General features: G+C 44.7%; 1 protein-coding gene across 3 annotated transcripts; it reads right to left on the bottom strand.

Moving 5' to 3' along the window:
- Positions 1 to 1,368: 1,368 nt before the first annotated feature.
- Positions 1,369 to 16,246, bottom strand: Etv3 (ETS variant 3). Of its 3 annotated transcripts, XM_023713713.1 has the most exons (6): positions 15,965 to 16,246; positions 14,034 to 14,089; positions 13,120 to 13,357; positions 11,800 to 11,915; positions 5,023 to 6,160; positions 1,369 to 2,097 (listed from the first exon to the last, which is right to left on the bottom strand). In XM_023713713.1, the coding sequence occupies exons 2-5, from the start codon at positions 14,077 to 14,079 to the stop codon at positions 5,031 to 5,033; spliced, it is 1,530 nt and encodes a 509-aa protein (XP_023569481.1). In that variant the 5' UTR covers positions 14,080 to 14,089; positions 15,965 to 16,246; the 3' UTR covers positions 1,369 to 2,097; positions 5,023 to 5,030. The 3 variants fall into 3 exon arrangements, with proteins under 3 accessions (XP_023569481.1, XP_004629774.1, XP_023569480.1); XM_004629717.2 differs by having other exon boundaries at positions 1,369 to 6,160; positions 14,034 to 14,092; XM_023713712.1 differs by having other exon boundaries at positions 1,369 to 6,160.
- Between the last annotated feature and the right edge of the window lie 2,540 nt (positions 16,247 to 18,786).

Genomic DNA, 18,786 nt, shown 5'->3' with positions numbered 1-18,786 from the left:
CCTTTGCTCAAATCTGAATGTTCATATTCTAATTCTAAGCGCTGACTGTCCAGCTCTGTCTGGCAGAGCCTGTTGCCTGGGATCCTGATCTCAAAACAAGGTCCAAGCTCCTCCCTTTGCCTTCCTCAGTGAGGGGGCAATGCAGGAGGCTCTGCTGGAGGGGTTCGCACAAGGACATCCTTGCCTCCTGACCAGCCCACCAGCGGGCCTATCACCTTACTCTTACTACCTACACAGGCCAAAGTCCTCTTGAGTATTTGACAGGGTAGCTTCTCAGTGCTGTGGCTTGCCATGTTCCATACTGGGTAGCCACTGCTAGCAGAATAAAATACAAACTCTTAATAGGCTTCTTCTACAACCCTTAACATATCTGCCTCTCCCTTCACATCCCTTGCCACTCAACTATATCCTTCTGGAACAGCTAACACTGGCATGTCGGGACATTCAGAACACTTGGTGGGTCTCCCATAGGGAGGCAGAGATGGCTGTTTGGTAGCACCTTCCTTTAAGTGTGTTACACCAACAGGACTGCAAGCTTGAGTCCACTTTGAACTACAGTACTTTAGACTCTGTCTCAAATAAAACAAAAAGGGCTTAGAATGTACCTCAGTGCAAAGGCCCTGGGCTCAATCCCCAGTATTGTGGGGTGGGGACATTCTCCTCCCTCTCCCTGGATTTCTGTCTTTCACTGGGAAACAGAATTAAGAACACTCAACCTCAAAATCCTTTCTTTCTTTCTTTCTTTCTTTTTTTTTTGCAGGACCAGGGATTGAACTCAGGCCCTTGCGCTTGCCAGGGAAGCGCTTACTCTACTAAGCCATCTCCCCAACCCCAAAAATCCTTTCTTTTGAGATATAATTTACATACTGCAATGTTCACTCTTTTGTTGACTGCAATTCAGTGGTTTCTTTTACATTCAAACTATATCATTTTTACTATGTAACTTCAGAGTATTTTCACCACCCCTGACAACGGACCCATTCATAGTCATTCCCCACCCACGCAGACAACACTAACCTGGTGTGCTTGGTCCCCAGCACCTGCCTGTTCTGAACTTTTCCCATAGACAGAAGCACGCTGTATGTGGTCTTTTGTGCTCGGCTTTATCCTTCACTTTTGATGAGTCCTTACAATTCTGAGAAAGAAATCTCCGCACTTGCACGTCTGGCTCGTTTCCTTTCCCCATAGCAGCCCTGTGCTCCAGGGTTGGAGACCCACTTCTCACCAGATAAGAAATGTTCAACGGGGTAAAGTGGTGGTGAGAGACAGCACAGGCCACTTGGGCACAGGATACGATGAGCAACACCAACACGCAGCAAACATTACTTAAAAGTACTTTTTTTCTTTTTTATTTAACTTTAATTTCTGAGGTAAAATACTTTTTTTCTTTCAACTTCCATAACAAAATACAGAGCTATCAGATACCCCTGGAAAAAATATGTATATTATACATATATTTCTATAACATTACATCATATATATAATATATATGCAAAATTTTGAAGACTTTATAGAAAGCGGAACATCTAAAAGGCACTGCACAATGAAGTTAAGATTACTTACATTTTATGTACATATACACACTATTCTGCTTAAGCGGGTAACTAGCTTTCACATGTGAATGTCTCACTCAGAAATCCCTGCATCACAATTTTATAATTCAAAGAATGCCTAAATATTTAAAAACAAATTAGCTGCTAACTCCCCCCCAAGAAGAAACTAAAAATGGAACAGTTCTTGAAAGACTAAATCAACGTTTTCTTTCCAACCACATACAACATGTTCCATTACTGCTTACAAAACAAAAAGCACAAACATAATTATGGAATAAATAAACAAGGGACAAACAGCCAACTGACTCAAACCACTTGGTGAAAAGTGGCGGTTTTAATGCTTCTGAAGATTTCTTGGCCCGCGGGTCACTAGGGTGCAGTCCTTCCCTGAAGTAGTGAGCTGGGTTTAATGCAGTACAGTCTGATCACCAGGATGAAGGAACTTGGTGAACTGTATTTTGTTCCTACCCATCTCTTAGGAGAAAAGGTGAGCTCAGCAAAGCTGGATGTCATTGAGAGATCTCTGCTGTTTTCTTTTCTGTAGCTAGAAAAGCAAACTTTTTCACCAACAAGTTCTTGATTAAATTTCAACAGATTTATATTTTTAAAATTTTAAACATTTGGCACAGCAAAATTCAGAAAAAATGTGGGAGACAAAGTAGATTCACTTTTTGCGCCTCCCTCCCCCCTACCCCCACCTGCTGTTGGACAGTGATGAGATGCTCATGGAAGAGAAAGGCCTGGTTTTACACCAGTTGACAGGTGCTGCTAGGAGTGGGCTGGGGGAGAAAAACTCTCTTTTGCCCCAAGAAGAGTCAAAGGTCGTTTGACATGCTCTGGTCCACCTGCTGAGCAATCCCAAGTGTGGCTCTGTGTGAAGACCCCTCCTCCCAGCCCTACTCCAGTGCAGATCAACCGACAATTACTAGTGGAATGCAATCAAAAGAAACTTACAGATCGATTTCTTAAAGCCAAAAAACATTTTTCATGGAGTTGAACATTTTTTGAGTGTTTTTTCAAGTGTAAAAGCACTGACTTTTTTGTTCAAACAGAAGCAGCATCTAGGAATTTATTCTGGCACTTGTGTTTTAGGGGGTTACAGGTATGTATCATGAATTTCTCTCCCTCTCTTATTTTAAAGGCCTCGTGTTTCTATTCCTGAGTTCATACCGACACCTGCTGGCTCTATCCTGTAGAGGGTAGTGGGTGGCCAGCTGGTCTCCCTGGTTAGATCAGGCAATGCCAAGCAGAGAGCTCTCCTCTACCTGCCAGGCTTGCTTTCTGATTCAGAGGTAAGTCAGGTGCAAAAAGGAAACTGACAGAACCACAACCACCAAAGGCAGCCTACCTGGGGAGTCTTTTGCAGCCTGACCCAAGCCTGAGTCTTTAGGGACCACCGTCTCAGTCCCTTTCCTGGGGAAAGATGAGTCACTCATGGAATTTGGATCAAACAAGGGGGAGGACACCTGCCAAGAAATAGCACGATGGACTCAAGTCATCCCAGATCATCCAATGTCTGTCTCACCTGCTTTTACCTTCCTGAGCTCTTCTCTCATGCATGTAGTCCAGTTAAAACTAAAACCAAAAACTACCTCCACTATTAAAGGATAACCCTCAAATATTACTTACATAGAGTTCTCTGAATTTTTTTTGGTACCAGGGATCTAACTCAGGACCTCGTGCTTGCCAGGCAGGCGCTTATGTTGCTGAGCTATCTCCCCAGTCCTATATAAAGTTCTCCCAAGCCAAGGTGAAGCCAGGAATTTCTCTAACCCCTAGACACCACTCTTGTCTCCCCTTGCCCTCAAAAGATATGCAACTTCTCTCCTGCTGTACTGCTGCTAGGCAGGTCTGAGACACAGGTATCTCCACATGCTATGCACTTGGGAGGCTCACAAGCACTCACACACAGAAGTGGGAGGCTATCGCTTCTCTGCTCAAGTCCTAGTCCTTTATTATTTTTATTTATTTATTTATTTTTTGGCGGAACCAGGGATTGAACTCAGGCCCTCGTGCTTGCCAGGGAAGCACTTATTCCACTGAGCCATCTCCCCGGCCCCTAGTCTTTTACTTCATATTAAAATCCATACTTTTCTACTTCTTTGAAGTTGCTAGAAGGGATTTTCCCATGAACAAATAATTTATCACTGTTTGTTAACTGGAGTCTTGTGCAAGACTGTCAACTACTCAGGACACTGGACAATCTGGGCAAACAGGGATGGCAAAAATGGCACCCCCTCAACAGGACACCACCTCCTTCACGTATACCAGGCCTCTCGGCATTTGGTGCCTTCTTCTTACCTCTTCCTGCAAGGCTCACAAACACCCACTTGTTCCCCCAGTATCTTCTGTTTCCCAGTTTCACTGGCCTGTAGCTCCCACAATCTCATCCTTTTGCTACCTATCCCAGGAATATCAAGAGGGAAAGACTAAGTATCAGCTAGGAGTTTAACCATGTCTCAGCATTCCAGGATTATCTGGAAAGTTGTCCATGCCTTGTTTAGGCTTATGCTGACAGACCCGTATCATCTTGAAGTATGTTCATAGTTAAGGCTCGACTTAAGAAAACAATAAAGAGAACCAGACACAATGGACAGACATCTTCAACAACACTGTCACGCCTCTCGACGAACCTTCTCGGTCACACTTTGGTTTGGCTCCCCAAACCCATAATGGAAAAGGAAAAATGAAGATTTTTTTTTTCATTTGTTTTTAAAGGCATTGGGTTACTTCCTCCTGCCCTCTTTTTTTCTTCCCTGAACAAGAGTTTATAACTCCGCATGGCTTCTTAATAGGTGAAGTAGGTGAAAGTCCAAGGACAGACAGCAGGCTTCCCGCCTCGGCCCTGCAGCCCAGAGTGCAGCTCCTGGGTCTTCCCACCCAGCTGTAATCAGCAGGATGCCCTTGTGTCCTGTTTTCTTTTTAAGGTAAGGAATAATTCCAAACAACAAAAGAAGTAAAAAAAGAAAAAAGACCAACATCTGAATAGCCAGCCCCCCCCCCCAATTAATTATAAAGAAACATTTCAGGCAAAATAGCATTAATGGCCTCTCACTGCTAACCTCTCAACCATGACCTTTTTCCCTTTTATGTACCTCTCTCAGAGCAAAATAAACTCATTAATGGCTTTTTATATATAAATACAAAAGGAAAGTCTAGAACATGAACTATCACAAGAGCAAAGTACCTGGGCCCTCTAGGCATTTCCTTGCCAGGAAGTATAAACCTCAAATAGGAAACAGGTTCCTTCCCCTTTCAGTTCAATACCCTCCCTGTGTCCTACTCACCAGGAAAAGTGTTCACGCCCCACCTAATTTACAACAGAAGATACCCATCCCATCCCCAACGTAAAGTACAAGTCTATGCCCCAGAATGCTCAAACCAGGCTAACTCCCTCCCCCCTCCCCCCAGATCTGCTACATAAATACATGTATGTATTTAATTAGAATAGAAATAGCTCTCAACACACTTGCAGTTCTATGCATCAGCGGCTGCTGCTGCCAGGCCCTGGGGTCCTGATCCATTCCAGAGGAACTTGCCGTTCTTACTTGGTGGTTCTCGAGCTTCAGGGTCATCATTCCAGCGCCGTTTCAACCGAAGCTTGGGGGGCATCAGAGCATCTTCTTTCTTCTCAGGAGCACTGGGCTCTTTGCTAGACCTGTCCTCACTGTCTTCAGTCACCTCAAGGGGTTCTTCGCTTGGGGTGCTAATAGGTACAGAGGGCCAGGCGGGCGCGGTGGTGGGGCAGGCAAAGATGGTGCCTTTCCCCTCTTCTGTGGTCCTGCTCAGCACTGCACTCTCTTCTTGAGAGTGTTCCTCCCTTGCACGGGCTGATTGCCTGAGGCTCTCGGGATCCTTCTCAGAGGTGGGCTCAACCTTAATTCGTGGCAGCACAGGTGCCATGGTGGGTGCAGGCTCCTCGCTGTTCTCTACCCTTTCCCGGTTCTTGCGCCCAACAGGTGGAGGCTGCAGCTTGATAGAAAACTGAGTTGACTCCTCAGGATGCATTTGGCATTGCAACGGTGGGACCATGAGCCCTGGGTAGCGGGGAAAAGTCCGAGGACTCAGATGGTAGTTGAAAACTGAACAGGCTTGAGAATGAAGGTAGTGTTTCATTTCCTCTGGGTTGAATGAGAAGCAACTGTTGCTGGTGAAAGGGCTCAGGCCTGGTGAAGGGCTATAGGAGAAGATTGTAGGAGTCAGGGAAAGGGCTGGCGAAATGGGGACGTTAAGGACACCTCCTCGGCCAGGGAGTGGAGAGACAGCAAAGGGACTGTGTGGGTCAGGGTATATCCCTGGTCTTGTGAAAAGAGGAAGCATTATGTCAGGCTTGCGTTTCTGGTGGCCAATCCCTCCTCCTCCGACCGCATTCCGGGAGGACATGAGATCAACACCCCGGCGCCAGTCAGCAGTGGGGCCATCCTCCAGCTCTGAAAGCTCCACCTTCCTATCAGTGCCATTGCTGGACTCCTGGCCAGATGTAGTCAAGGAGCTGGCTGAGAACCTCCCTGGCTGCACTTCACTGGTTGGAGAGTGGGTATCCAGAGGTGGGAAGTGGAAGCGGGAGGATGCAGTTGGCACTGGTGGCGCACTCTGAGGAACCACACCTGTGATGGTGGAGAAGACAAGAGCTGTGTTGGAGGTCTAGTCACTCACTGTCACCAGTTACTGACACCATGCTGAGTAGCAACAAGACGCAACAGGACTAAATCCCACATTTCCCCTTCTACTCAGTTGAGTGGCTATCTTATACCTGTGTCTCCAGAATGTTCCTTACTGCCCATAATAGCATTTAATTGTTTTCCAGTACTCTGAAACATACATTTTACCAGGTAGGGACCTGCTATGGTTCACTACTATATTCTCAGCACTTCATGATTTGTCAGGGGCTGAATAAGTATTAGGTGAATAAATGCATGGATACAAGAGCCTTTTCCTCTCAATTCTAAATAATTTAGCAGCTATCTCAATTTCAGTTTTGCAAACGGTCTTTATTTTTATAATTTCAGCCATATGTATAAAAAAAATTTGGAAACAGCAAGCATATAAAGTAGTGCATTCAATACTGAAAGACCCAGTACCTCGCATACAGACATGAGCTAGCGAAGTAATAAAAAGGACTATATTTGTTCTTATGGTGTCTTATCATTTTTGATATATCAGAGATTCAAATATTTTCCAAACTCTCTAAATCTATATTTCCCTAACAAATTTTCTGTAATGATTTCCATCCTCTTTCTACTTTCAAGCACTGAGGCTAGAAGAAAATCCAGTACCTCCTTTTCTCTGTCCTAAGTACAAATGCTAAAACTTGATGCTCTATGCAGAAATTAACACTGTACTAAACACACAGTTTTGAGAGGCTCACAAACTTTCAGCTTCCCCTAAAGGTCCTAAGTAAGACCCAAGGACGGTTTGCAATCTTAGGTCTCAGGACCTGAGAGATCCATCAGTGGGGTCTACGGTGATGCTGACAGAGGTTTCATTTTTACTCTCTAAGGAACAGATGAGAAGGAAAAACAAACAGTATAGTGGTATAAGAGTGAAGAAAGGGCTGGGGAGATGGCTCAGTAGAATAAGTGCTTGCCTGGCAAGTACAAGGTCCTGAGTTCAATCCCCGGCACCACAACCACAAAAAGTGAAGAAAAGCAAGCAAGTATGGCTAGGAATTGCTTCTGAGTAGCTACTACCTTCTGCTTGTAGTACTGCAGTCATCCTCTGATAGACTCTGGAGTTGGGTGGGATGTGTAAGCATGGCTATCTGGGTACATGTGACTGACACTGCCAGAAACACTTCCCAAACTGCTGTTCCACAGAAAACTCCTCAGCAAGACTTTTTAAAAAAGCCCCATGATTTAATTTCAACTCAAAAATAGATGGGTGGGCCTGTGTATCTTATGAGTAGAGGTAAGAGTTCCTGGGTGAAGACTTTTCTCAATGTATTACAGCAATTAAAATTTTTTCATTTTAATTCTTTTGGCTCCTTGACTTTTTAATTAAGACCATATCCAGTTAAAGCCCTCTTATGTATTGTGAGGGACAGAATAAAGTTTAATGAGGAAGGGCGGCCAAGTCTGGTGTCCTAAGCAATTTAAAGAAACTGCTTAAATCAAGGTAATCATTCTTTGTTTAAAGCAGTATGTACTGGGTCTTGACAATATTAAAGCACACTGTGAATCAGTGAGGAAGAATGATACACATCATTTCCAAATGCATCTACGTGGGGCAAAGGAAGGTGAGGTGAGGGTAGTACAGGGAAGGTAGCACTCTGCCCCTTCCCTCCAATAAGCTGGAATTGCCTCACTTTTAGATGTTACCGTGAGATATCAAGTCTAAGATTTGCTCCAAGAGTTTCGTCCCCAGGTTTGAATACTATTGTTCTGAAAGGAGACTTCCTTCTTGAAGCCATCATGAGCTCCCAGTGGTGGTGTTGGACAGTCTGGGTGTGAATCACAGAGCTGGTACCTCCTACCCTGTAGTCAGTGCAAGTTAGAAAATGGAGCTTTCAATCACCTACTGGCAAAAGTTGAAATAACAAGGGCTTCTGCCTAGGTTCAGCCCTGGCCCTTGGTATGTACCTCTAGACAAGTTACCTCTTTGACCCTGTTTCCTTATTTGTTAAACAGTTAGTAATGATCCTAATGTTATAAAGAATAAATGGCTATACTGAAAGCCCTCACAGTGTCCCAACACAGCAAACTGGATATAATTGTTAAAATTCATTTTTATTAGATAATAATATAATTCAACAACCAAAACTTACAAAGGCATGTATCAACTACAGATCACATACTTAGATAATAGTATTAGAGCAATGTTACACTTCCTGGGTACGGTAAGGTTACTGTGGTTATGGAAAAGAACGCCCTTGTTCCTGGGAGATACACGCTGAGGTACATAGGAGTGCAGTGCCATGATGTCTGCAACTTAATCTCAAAGATTTAAAAAGTATATATAAATAGAAAGAGATAAAGCAACGTGGCAACAATGTTAACCATTAGTGACTATACACACCCACACAGAGGCTATGTGGGTGTTCTCTCCTTAATCTGTAGGTTTTAAGTTTTCTGAAATAAAAAACGGGTAGAGGTAGGTAGGGGAAAGGAGGCACAGAGAGGTCTCAAATCCACCCGAGCTAGTCTGCCTGGCCCCTACCCACTGAGAACCATTTTTATTAGTAATCCTCTGCATCCTTCTAATGTTTCATATGCAAATATAAGTATTAAGATATATTTAATAATACATTTGATAGAATGTTTTCAAAGATAAAAATATGCTACTCTATTTAGAAGTACTTTCAACACTATCCAAATGTTAAGTATTTTAACTTTACTTGTGAACAGTAAGTATGACTATAGGGAAAAGAGAGTATTTACCCTTTTACTATATTTATATTTAGCTATACAATTCCCATGTTAAGACATGTTACCATCAATATGTACTTCCTTTCTTTTAAAAAACAAATAGACTGAAACAGTTTCATCATATCAATGAACCATGGAGATAGGATCTAAATCCACAAAGCTCTACTTCTGAGCATTTGCTTTTTTTTTTTTAAATTTTAGGACAGGGTCTATAGGGTCTCACTATGTAGATCTGACTTGTAGTGATCCACCTGTGTTCAGCCTCCTGAAATCTGGGATTATAGGTGCATGCCACCATGCCCAGTCTCAATTGACTGTCTTAGCACACCCCAGGGGTGGGGCTGGCATGGCCTACTGGGGATTGAGCCTGGCCACTGTGTCTGCCTAAGCCGGTACTTTAATCCGCTGAGCTATATGGCCAGCCCTTATATTGTATTAAATCTAGCATAGTATATCTTATCTCTCTTCTAACCTCAAAGAACTCCCCCACCTTTTTTGTCTGTAGAGCTTAACACATTATCTGCTGAACAAATTAATGAATCCCAATGGAGAGGCTGAAATGTGTAATCTATTAAATAAGAGCTAGATTTCAATAGTTCAAACTCTCAAGAATTGTTCTCTTAGAAACTGTTCAACAGGTAACTATTAAACCCAGCCTGATCAATCTTTGTAGTCCTTATCCTTAATTTTATCATTTATAAAGTGATCATAAAAATATACATCTTACTGGCCTACTATGGTCCAATGAGGTTATTTGCCAAACCACTAAGCAAAAGTATATATCGCTATTAGGTAGATGTTCAATGATGATCATCATAAAGTTAACCTTAAAGCTTGGACAACATGAGTAAAAGCTGTCTATAAATAAGAGTCTATAAACTCAATTCTTTAAAGCTATCAGCATTTAGCATGTAAGTGATCAAACAGTATGCCCAAAAGAAATACACACTATTTTGCTTTCCTTATGACTTTCTGATTAAGATCTGAAGGCAACTAGGGATCAGAGTTGGTTCAAAAGCTTTCATGCAGAACATGTGTGCCAGACCACAAGGGTCAGATTTAAGAGAGAAGTTTGACAGAGCAAGTCTAGAACAGTCTAGGCTCCCGTGTCTTGGAATACTACATTACTCCATTCCTCTGACACTCAATTTCAGGTTGTCCAAGTGGCTGTGTTTTTGTTTTGTTTTTTAACTTGAAAAGTATGGGTCAAAGAGGAACAAGATTAGCGAAGCATTTTTGGATGTGAAGTAGCAGGGTAAGAACAACAATACATTTTTCAAAGCTGCTACACTGTCCATCTAAATTCCTAATTTGCACAGGGACACAGGGAAGGGGCAAGAGTGGGAAATACAGGAAATAAGATTTTAGTGGCTAGAACAGGTCTGATTTCCTAATGCTGCTCCCTCCGGCACAAGGAAAGAAAACAGGTTGTAATTAGAGAGATGCATTCCAGTAAGACTTTTTTTTTTTTTTTTTTTTTAAATGCATGCCCCAGGGACAGGAGGGAGTGGCTAGAGAAGAGATGGAACTATAATGATAGCAGTCAAACTGAAACTGCCCTGACTTGTTGTGTGTAGTAATTACATATCTGCAATGGATTTTGGCATTGTATTCTCTTAGCCACACCCCCACTCTAATTTTTCCTTCTCCAAACTTTTCTCTGAAAAGTTGTATCACTACAGAATCGTGATAAGCTTTAACACATGGGGCCACAAAGAGCAATGGTGAACTGGTCAGAAAATAATCTGTTTTTTTCAGCAAGAGAATAATGTTCATCTTTAAAAAAAAAACAAAAAACAAAAAACATAGAATGACAAAGCTTAAGTGATTGCATCTACATCCAGAGAGGCAGTTAAAGTCTGGGAAGAGCAGTGATGGAAAGCTGTAACTCCCAGTTGAGGGGAAGCCCTGGTGCAACTTAAAAGGAACCAAGGCTAAGTAACCCTACAGTTTTGTTCTCTGTGGAGCTACTGGTACAGATCAAAGGCTTTGCTTTTCACTGCAAACATGTGAACCACCCCTTATGTGATCAAGGGTGCTGTGGTTTTCATGATATTCACTAGATAAGTGAGAGTTTGATAGTTTCACAGAAAGTCGGAAGTATTTGTAGAAACAGGTTCTTCTCTATCAAGAGCTAGGTACTGTATAGCCTATTACTCTCCTTACGTGATGTGCAGAAAGACTGGAGGAAGAATACTGAGGTGACTCAAGGGATCATATTGCTTTCATGTTTCTAAACTCTTTTTTTTTTCTTGCAGAACCGGGGATTGAACTTAGGCCCCTTGCGCTTGCCAGGGAAGCACTTACTCCATGAACCATCTCTCCAGTCCCCTTCTAAACCCTTTAAACCACCACAAGTTTCACTTTTTTTTAGTGATACTGTAGACTGAACTCAAGGTTTTCAAACTGAGCTACATCTCCAGCTCTTTTTCTTTTGGGACAGGGTCCTTTCGGGTTGCACAAGCTGGGTTCAAATTTTGACCCTCTAGTTTCAACCTCCCAAATCCGTTTTTTTAAAAAAAAATTATTTATTTATTTATTTATTTATTTATTTATGTGTGTGTGTGTGTGTGTGTGGCCAGCTCAGCCCACCAGGGGGCAGGGCTGGTTGGCATGTGGTGCTGGGGGATTGAACGGTGGTCCCTGTGCTTTGCTAAGCTTGTTCTAAGTAGGTGCTTTAGACCACTGAGCCATCTCACCAGCCCATCTCTGTTGTTTTTTAAAAATTCTCCCCTTGGCAAGTTTCCCCTCTCCTTTTTTGTGTGCAAGGGATTGAACCCAAGGTCATGCCAGGCAAGCATTTTACCACTGAGCTATATCAAACCATTAAAATTAATTTTAAACTCAAACTTCCCTTTTAACAAAAGGAATTTGAAACTTACCACCTGATCGAATGTTGATAAATGGGTAGTTGGGCATCACCAACTTGTTAAAGTTAAATTTGTAAGTAAACCTTTTCCCTTTTGTTTTATGAAGGATCCTCTTGTTGTAATAGTATCTGTAAAAAGAGGAACACATGTCAATTTATCTTCTAGCAACTCAGCTTTTGGTATACGTAGGTAATCAGTAACACCAATAGTTCTTGTTTTAAGTATTGCTTGCAAACATCACCACCACTTTTTACAGTCTGGTTCCCAAGTTAGGGCTGACAGCTTACTTCCCTCATTCAATTTTCAGCTAGGCTTGAGTCTTTGGCTAGAGTTCTACAAAGGTATCTTTGCTTTAAGATCCTGAACACCTAACCTAGCTCTAACCACTTTTTCTCTATATATAATTTCAATTCTTTGGTTCACTTCCTTCCTGTTCAACTCTATGTCACTAACTGCCTAGTTTCTTTCAGTTTTGCCCAGGCAGAGGCAGACAAGTCTCTTGGGAGGACTGATGTGCAAGGCAAAAAACAAAGGAATACAGAGCTGTTTTATAGTGGCCAGAGAGAAAATGCTATACTCTGATCTGGAAACTTGGCCTGCTTCAACTTCAAAGACTCAAAAGGACCTAGAAGATTCCAGAAAAATACTGCACAGACATTACATTCAGGGTCACTAAGAATGAAGACAGGGAAATGTGATGAATCTAGAACCTCTAGCCTGGCTTCTGCTATGTAGACAGGTCATGAGGTATCTGCTAGCCCTTGTGAACTAAAGGGTTAAGAAATTTAAAGACTGACCAAGGGAAGAGAACTTGAGGAAACTCATGGGATCCATCTTTAGCCATGCTGAAGCAACCCATGGGTGATAACCAAGCTCACAGGCACAGCTCTGGAGTAGCTCTTCAGCACCATTCAGAAAGCCTTCTTCCTGTGCTTGCTTCATCCTTTTCTAGCTTCTCCCAGGGGTATCCAAGTGAGAGAAATTCCAACAAACTCCCAACAGGAAAGTCTACATGAATCCCCTGCACTGTAAATGAGCGCCAAGCCCTGTTTCACCATACACTCATGCCTACTGCAGAGCAGTCAGCTGTCTGTCAGGACTCAGTACCAGCCATGCTGGAATTCCCTCCTACATGTAACCAAAGATACGCCTTTTCTTCTTCTATGCCTGTGCTACTAGAATACAGCAGATTTTCAACTCCCACTTTATATCTACATATTACTCACTTAGAGTAGTTTCTTATCACCTAATACTCTTCTAATCTAACATTCAGGAAACTGTAGTTTCCTTCTAATCTATTAACACCACAGGTTGAGAATTCCTTTCTCTCACCTGAGGGCCCGGCTGAGCTTGTCATAATTCATCTGTGGTTTGCATTTCCTGCGGCCCCAGAGGCGGGCCACCTCATCTGGATCCTTGATGACAAACTCCCCATACTCTCCCTGCTGCCAGGCAATGACATGGCGGAACTCTTCCTTCTGCAGCAGTTCCAGGATGAAGTGCCACAGCTGGATCTGCCGGGAGCCTGGGGAGGATTCTGTTTTGTACGCCCAGTCAGGAAACTGATACCCTTTAATGTGAAAAGAGCAAGATCAAAGTAGTCAGGAGCAAGGTGCACACATACCAGCCCTCACCTGCACATTCCACTGCTTACAAACTCTTAAAGAGTGCTTTGCAAACATGCCACAGATGCCCTTTTAATCAGCTGGGGCTAACCACAACAGGGGCAAAAAGGCCAGGACTTAAACTATCCTTGTGGCAATCTGACAGCTGGGCAGCAGCGCCCAGGTGCCCTAATTGCCTACTCTTTCATACATCACTAAATTTCACTTATCCACCCCTGACCCTGTGGTTGTTCTGGGCTGAACCCAAGGCCTCTCACATGATAGGCAAGTACTATACCACTAAGTCATGTTCCCAACTCTCACACCTGCTTTCAATGAAGGTGTGAAAGTTCCAAAGGGGACAAACAGGCTAAGCTAAACTAGTGTTTCGAAAAACATAGCTGAAAATGCCTATTCTCAAGGTTAGAAGTATGTCTCTAACAGGAAAGAGTCTAAAATATGGGATAAAGGTGTGTTGACTGGACAGTTAAAACATATCCACAGGAAACAAGCTTATCGATAGGTCTCAGCAAGATTTGCTCAGTCAAGAGGCTGTCAGTTATGACCCAGCATTTGTTAACAAAGCTAGAGTGGAAAGGACAGGAAGCATACAGGGACATTCCAGGCATAACTTCTGCTCACCTCCACCTCCTTCTGGCTTTTCCACGATGCTACAGCCCGCTTTCATTTTTGCCTTCCTGCTGAGAGATACAAGTCACACAATTACTTCAAGATACTATTTATTTACTATACTCCTGAGGTTTTTTTTTGGCATAACCTTTCCCCAACTTTACTTCTACATACAGTCCTCTATCTCTCAAACATGTCACCTCCAAACTGCCAATTCCCAAGTCATCAAATGATGGTCCTCAGGTCATCAGCTTCAAAAGCTGTAATTATCTCTCACCTGACTTCAAACCATAAAGTGTAAAGACTATTCTTAATATTTGCTTTCTTCCTAACCAACCCTTAAATGTAAAAAAAAAAAAAAAAAGGTACAGTAAAACAAGTCCAAAAAGGCAGTCAAAACAAGTCAAATAGTTTGTGTTTTCTTGCTAGACCAGCCTAGATGCCAAGATACACACGCTTGAGTCCACCCAGATGCACCAGTTTAAAAAAGAGTGAAAAAACCCATATCCATCTGAAAACCCATATCCATCTGATTTCCACTTAAGACATGTGGTATTATTTTGCTGAATTATGTGAGATACAGAAGAAAAACTCCTAGTCAGAAAATGCCCCCCACCCCAAGGGATACAAGAAGTAAACACATCACATAAGGTCATTCTGTAAAAGACACACACACACACACACACACATACACATACACACACACAAATTTTTTTGTTTAGGAAAAATTTTACATGTTATCCCTGTAATGGGGTGAGGGGTCAGATATGAATTTCTGGGGCCCTTCCAGCCCACCAGTCGAGGGAATCTTGCTACAATTAAGTTCATCCATGCATATTTATGGTTCCTTAATAAATTTTCTCTTCCCAGAAGCAAGCAGCTTTGTATCAGTCTTTTAGCAAAGGTGTGTGTGTCTCTGTGTGTAACTGCCAGTGTGATGGGGATAAGAGAGGGCAGAACTACCCTTATTGCTCCCGAGTAGAGGACTGGCCCTCAGCACCCACATCAGCAAGAGGCTGGAGGGAAGGTAGGTACCTCAGTGGCCCCAGGGTTGGGAGGGGACAAATTCCTAATCTTGGAAATTTCATCTAACCTCCAGAGTCTTTGAATTTTCTTTCTCACTGTACACATTCAAGAGTCCAGTAAGTTTCAGTCTAGAAACCTACCAGACGTTAAGAAGATAAATTACTCAAAGGAAGGCGAAAACAAACATAGAGTCTCAGTCTGTCTGTCTGTCTGTCTGTCTGTCTGTCTCTCTCTCTCTCTCTCTCTCTCTCTCTCTCACACACACACACACACACACACACACACACACACACACACGATATACAACAAGGCACCAAGGCTGCGTCAGGAGCTTCCTGTCATTTCCGTGACAATAAGAGAGGAAAAACACTCATTTCCCTACAGCTCCAGGAAGCTGCCCAGGACTCGAACTCCTAGCTTGCTCTGCCAGGTTTCGGGGCTTTTTCCCCGCCACAGGAATACCCTTCAACCCGCTGCGGCGACGATCTGATCTAGAAACCCTCTCTGGATACTCCAGGTTCCCACGGAACTCCAGCTCTTGAAGCCTAGGAACGCTTGCGGGGTTTCCGTAATTCAAGAGGAGGACGCGCTGTCCAAACAGGGGCCCCCAGACTCCGCACGCCTCGCTCCTGCCCTCCCGCGGGTCGCGACCCTTCCCCGAGAGCGGGGCGTGCAGTCGGGCGCGGTGGACCGCGCAGCAGTCCCGGGGCTTCGCCGCCCTCGCCTCCCGACGGGCCTGCCTCAGGCTCCGCGGGCCACCGCAAGACGCCGCCTGGGTCCCTGCCCTGCAGACGCGGCCCCCGCCCTCCAGAGCGGAGGAGGCCCGGGCCGCGGGCGGCACGAGCTCTGGACGCCGTCCGCGTCAGGGGTCCCGGCGGCGCCCCCGGGCCCGGCGGCCGGGCGAGGCGGGGACTCACCGCTGCCCGGCTCGGTCGGCGTTCGGTCGGGTCTCCTCCGCGGCGTCTCCGGCTCCTCCTCATCCACCCCAGCAGGAAGTGACCTCCGCTGCAGCTGTCGTCACTTCCATCCTCCAGCGAGGGTGGGGAGGAGGCGGCGCCCCCAGCGGGATCCCAGCCGCGCCGCGCCGCGCCTCACCGCGGCTGTCTTTCCTTTCTCTTCTCCGCAGACAGCGACTTCCGCCCGCACTCCGCCCCGCGCCTCCTCCCGCCGCACGCTCCGCGCCCCGCACCCCACACTGGTGGCGCATGCGTCACGCGGTCGGGGCACGTCACGCACGCTCGCGGGCTCGTCATGCACGGGGGCGGGCCCTGGCCGCCAGAGCGCGCCGGGTGGTGTGAGGCGCTGTGGGCCTGCGGGGTGTTTCGGCGTGATGGGGCATTCCGCGCGGGCGGGGCTGTCGCAGACCCCGGGAAGGCTCGGCAGGGAGGGCGGCCGCGGCTCGCGGGAGGAGCTCTGCGGCCTTCCACAGGAGGCCCCTGCGGCGAGAAGGAAGACCCGCGTGCGACGCGGCGCTCTGCCCCCGGCCGCAGGCCCTTTCACACACTTAGGAGAGGCACCCGCGGCGTCTGCCTTGCACGTGGCTCTGCGGGACCTCCCTGTGTACGCCCGGAGGTGGCCTCGCCTCCCTGCCGTTCGCGAGCACTCTGCGTTTAAGTCTTAATTTGTCCTGGTCCTAGCGTCTAGCATTTCTTTCCTTAAATCTTTCAAACGCATCTCTCATTTCCTTTATCTTTTGTTTTCTTGAGTACCTAAGATATCGTGGTGAAACATTTCTTCTACTTTTAAGGTTTAGCAATAAAAGATCTCCAGCCGTTCAACTTTTATCTTAAAGTTATACCTCTACCCCTGTAAATCCTTTGCAGTGGTGTGTAGGTATACTTTTCAATCCGGAGGGTGGGGTTTAGTAAAGGTTCAATGGGAATAAAAGCATGGGGCAAGCGGCGATAAGAGGTAAAATGAAGGAAAACTGACCGTCAGTTGTCATCAAAACTTTGCCCTAACAGTGCCTTTCTAGTCTGTCTGCCACGTAGAAAATAAACATCATCATTAGTTGTTAGAAAAGTTGGTTTCCAGTCTTGGACTTGCTGCTAGCTATTTGCTAGGTGTTGATAAAGTGATAGTACATTGGTCTGTTCTGGCCTGAAGTTGCTTTACCTGTTTAAGATAGAAGGAAGACTAGCACTGGTGATACAAGGTCTTTTCTAGTTAGAAATCTTACTATATAAGGAAATAAGCAATAAGCAATTAAATGCCTTTGAGAGGATTATGGATCTAAGCATAATCCATGAGCCCTTTCAGTGTGGAAACCATCTGATAGGTTCTGGCCCTAGTATGCATTGTTGCGTTATTATAGTGGTCATCTAATATGGCTGAAGCCCTTAAAACAACAGCTTATCTTCCCAGAGACTACCTCCTCCCTTCTCCAACTCAGCCCAGGGTGCAATTTCCTTTTATCTTTCCCCCATCTCAGGGAAGACTCCCAATCAGCTCCTCAGGTATATCTAAACATCCCCCTCAAACTCCCCACCCCCCACAAAGACCATGAAAACCCCAGCCTCCCTTTGTTCCACTTCAGAGAATCTCCTATCTTCCTCAGATTCTCTCCCTGTCCTCCAAGATAATAAAGCCCTTTCCCCTTTTTCCTTCTGCCTGTTTTCTCTGCTGCAACACCACTGAAAACCTATCACCATCTACATATCTTCTATCTTCTGTAGTACCTAAAACAATGTCTTAAATGTCAGATGTTTGGTTGAGTGGACCCAAAAATGTTTATATTTAGGTCCTCGTTCTTCGATTAAGGCTTTGTGATCTTGGTTACTTTTGTGTTAGTTCCTCATCTGCCTAAATGAAATAGCTATGGAATCTACCTGTCCACATAGGTGTCTGTGGATAGCTCATTGTATCATAGACATTGTAGGTATTTTATATTAAATGTGTTGATACATACAGAAGTTTAGAGCAAAAAAAAAAAAGGTGCATTGTAGATGTGGCAGATGCATAAATGCTGACACAATTAAGCACAAGAACCATAGAATTCTCAAATCCTCATATCACCCATACAAATCTTAGTAGCTGTTGTCCCAAGAACCAGGATGCACAGGAATGGAATAAACAGCTCCCCGGGAAAGTCTGAAATTGCTAATCTTTTGGCCAGAAGCCCAAATGGCCATGACTGGAGCCAGCCCTGTCAACCTCAAGGACCCTGTATTCCTCAAAGGGTGGGGAACCAGCCTATCCCGACTCTGCATGTATTTACCCAGTCCAATTTCCTTGTGGTTCTTTGCTGCTACTACTCTAATTAGGGCCACAAAGGATGACTTGAGAGTAAACACAGTTAACAGAGATAAACAGATCTCTCTACTTGGCTGGTGTCTGATTGATATTGGGAAGTGTTTATATCCAAGCAAGGTCAAAGGAGTTTTTACATTAAGAATCTATCTAATCACTGGTCTGAAACTCAACAGATAAATTTGGGTTTGATAAACTGGAACCTCCCTCTCTCTGGGAGAATGAAACGTGGGCTGGAAACCTCTCACATGGTGGCAGAACCTGAGGAGCTTGGCATGGCTGGGGAAGTTCAGCTTCCCTGAAATTCCCGTCCACTTTCCCGGTCACCATAGGCTATTGCTGTCTCCATGTGCTGCACACAGGCCCACAGGCTTTTACAGGTGGGAGAGCCTTTGAAATTGGAAAGCCCAGGGAGGGTAGTGCTGGCCCCACCCCCGGAAAGAACTGGGACTGCACCTGACTGAGACTGGGTGTGGTGGCCCATCTGTCA

Source organism: Octodon degus, unplaced genomic scaffold, assembly GCF_000260255.1.
Source record: "Octodon degus isolate 3935 unplaced genomic scaffold, OctDeg1.0 scaffold00032, whole genome shotgun sequence".
Classification (NCBI taxonomy): domain Eukaryota; kingdom Metazoa; phylum Chordata; class Mammalia; order Rodentia; family Octodontidae; genus Octodon; species Octodon degus.
Note: the sequence above shows the minus strand (reverse complement) of the source record. Positions and strands in the feature narration are given on the sequence as shown.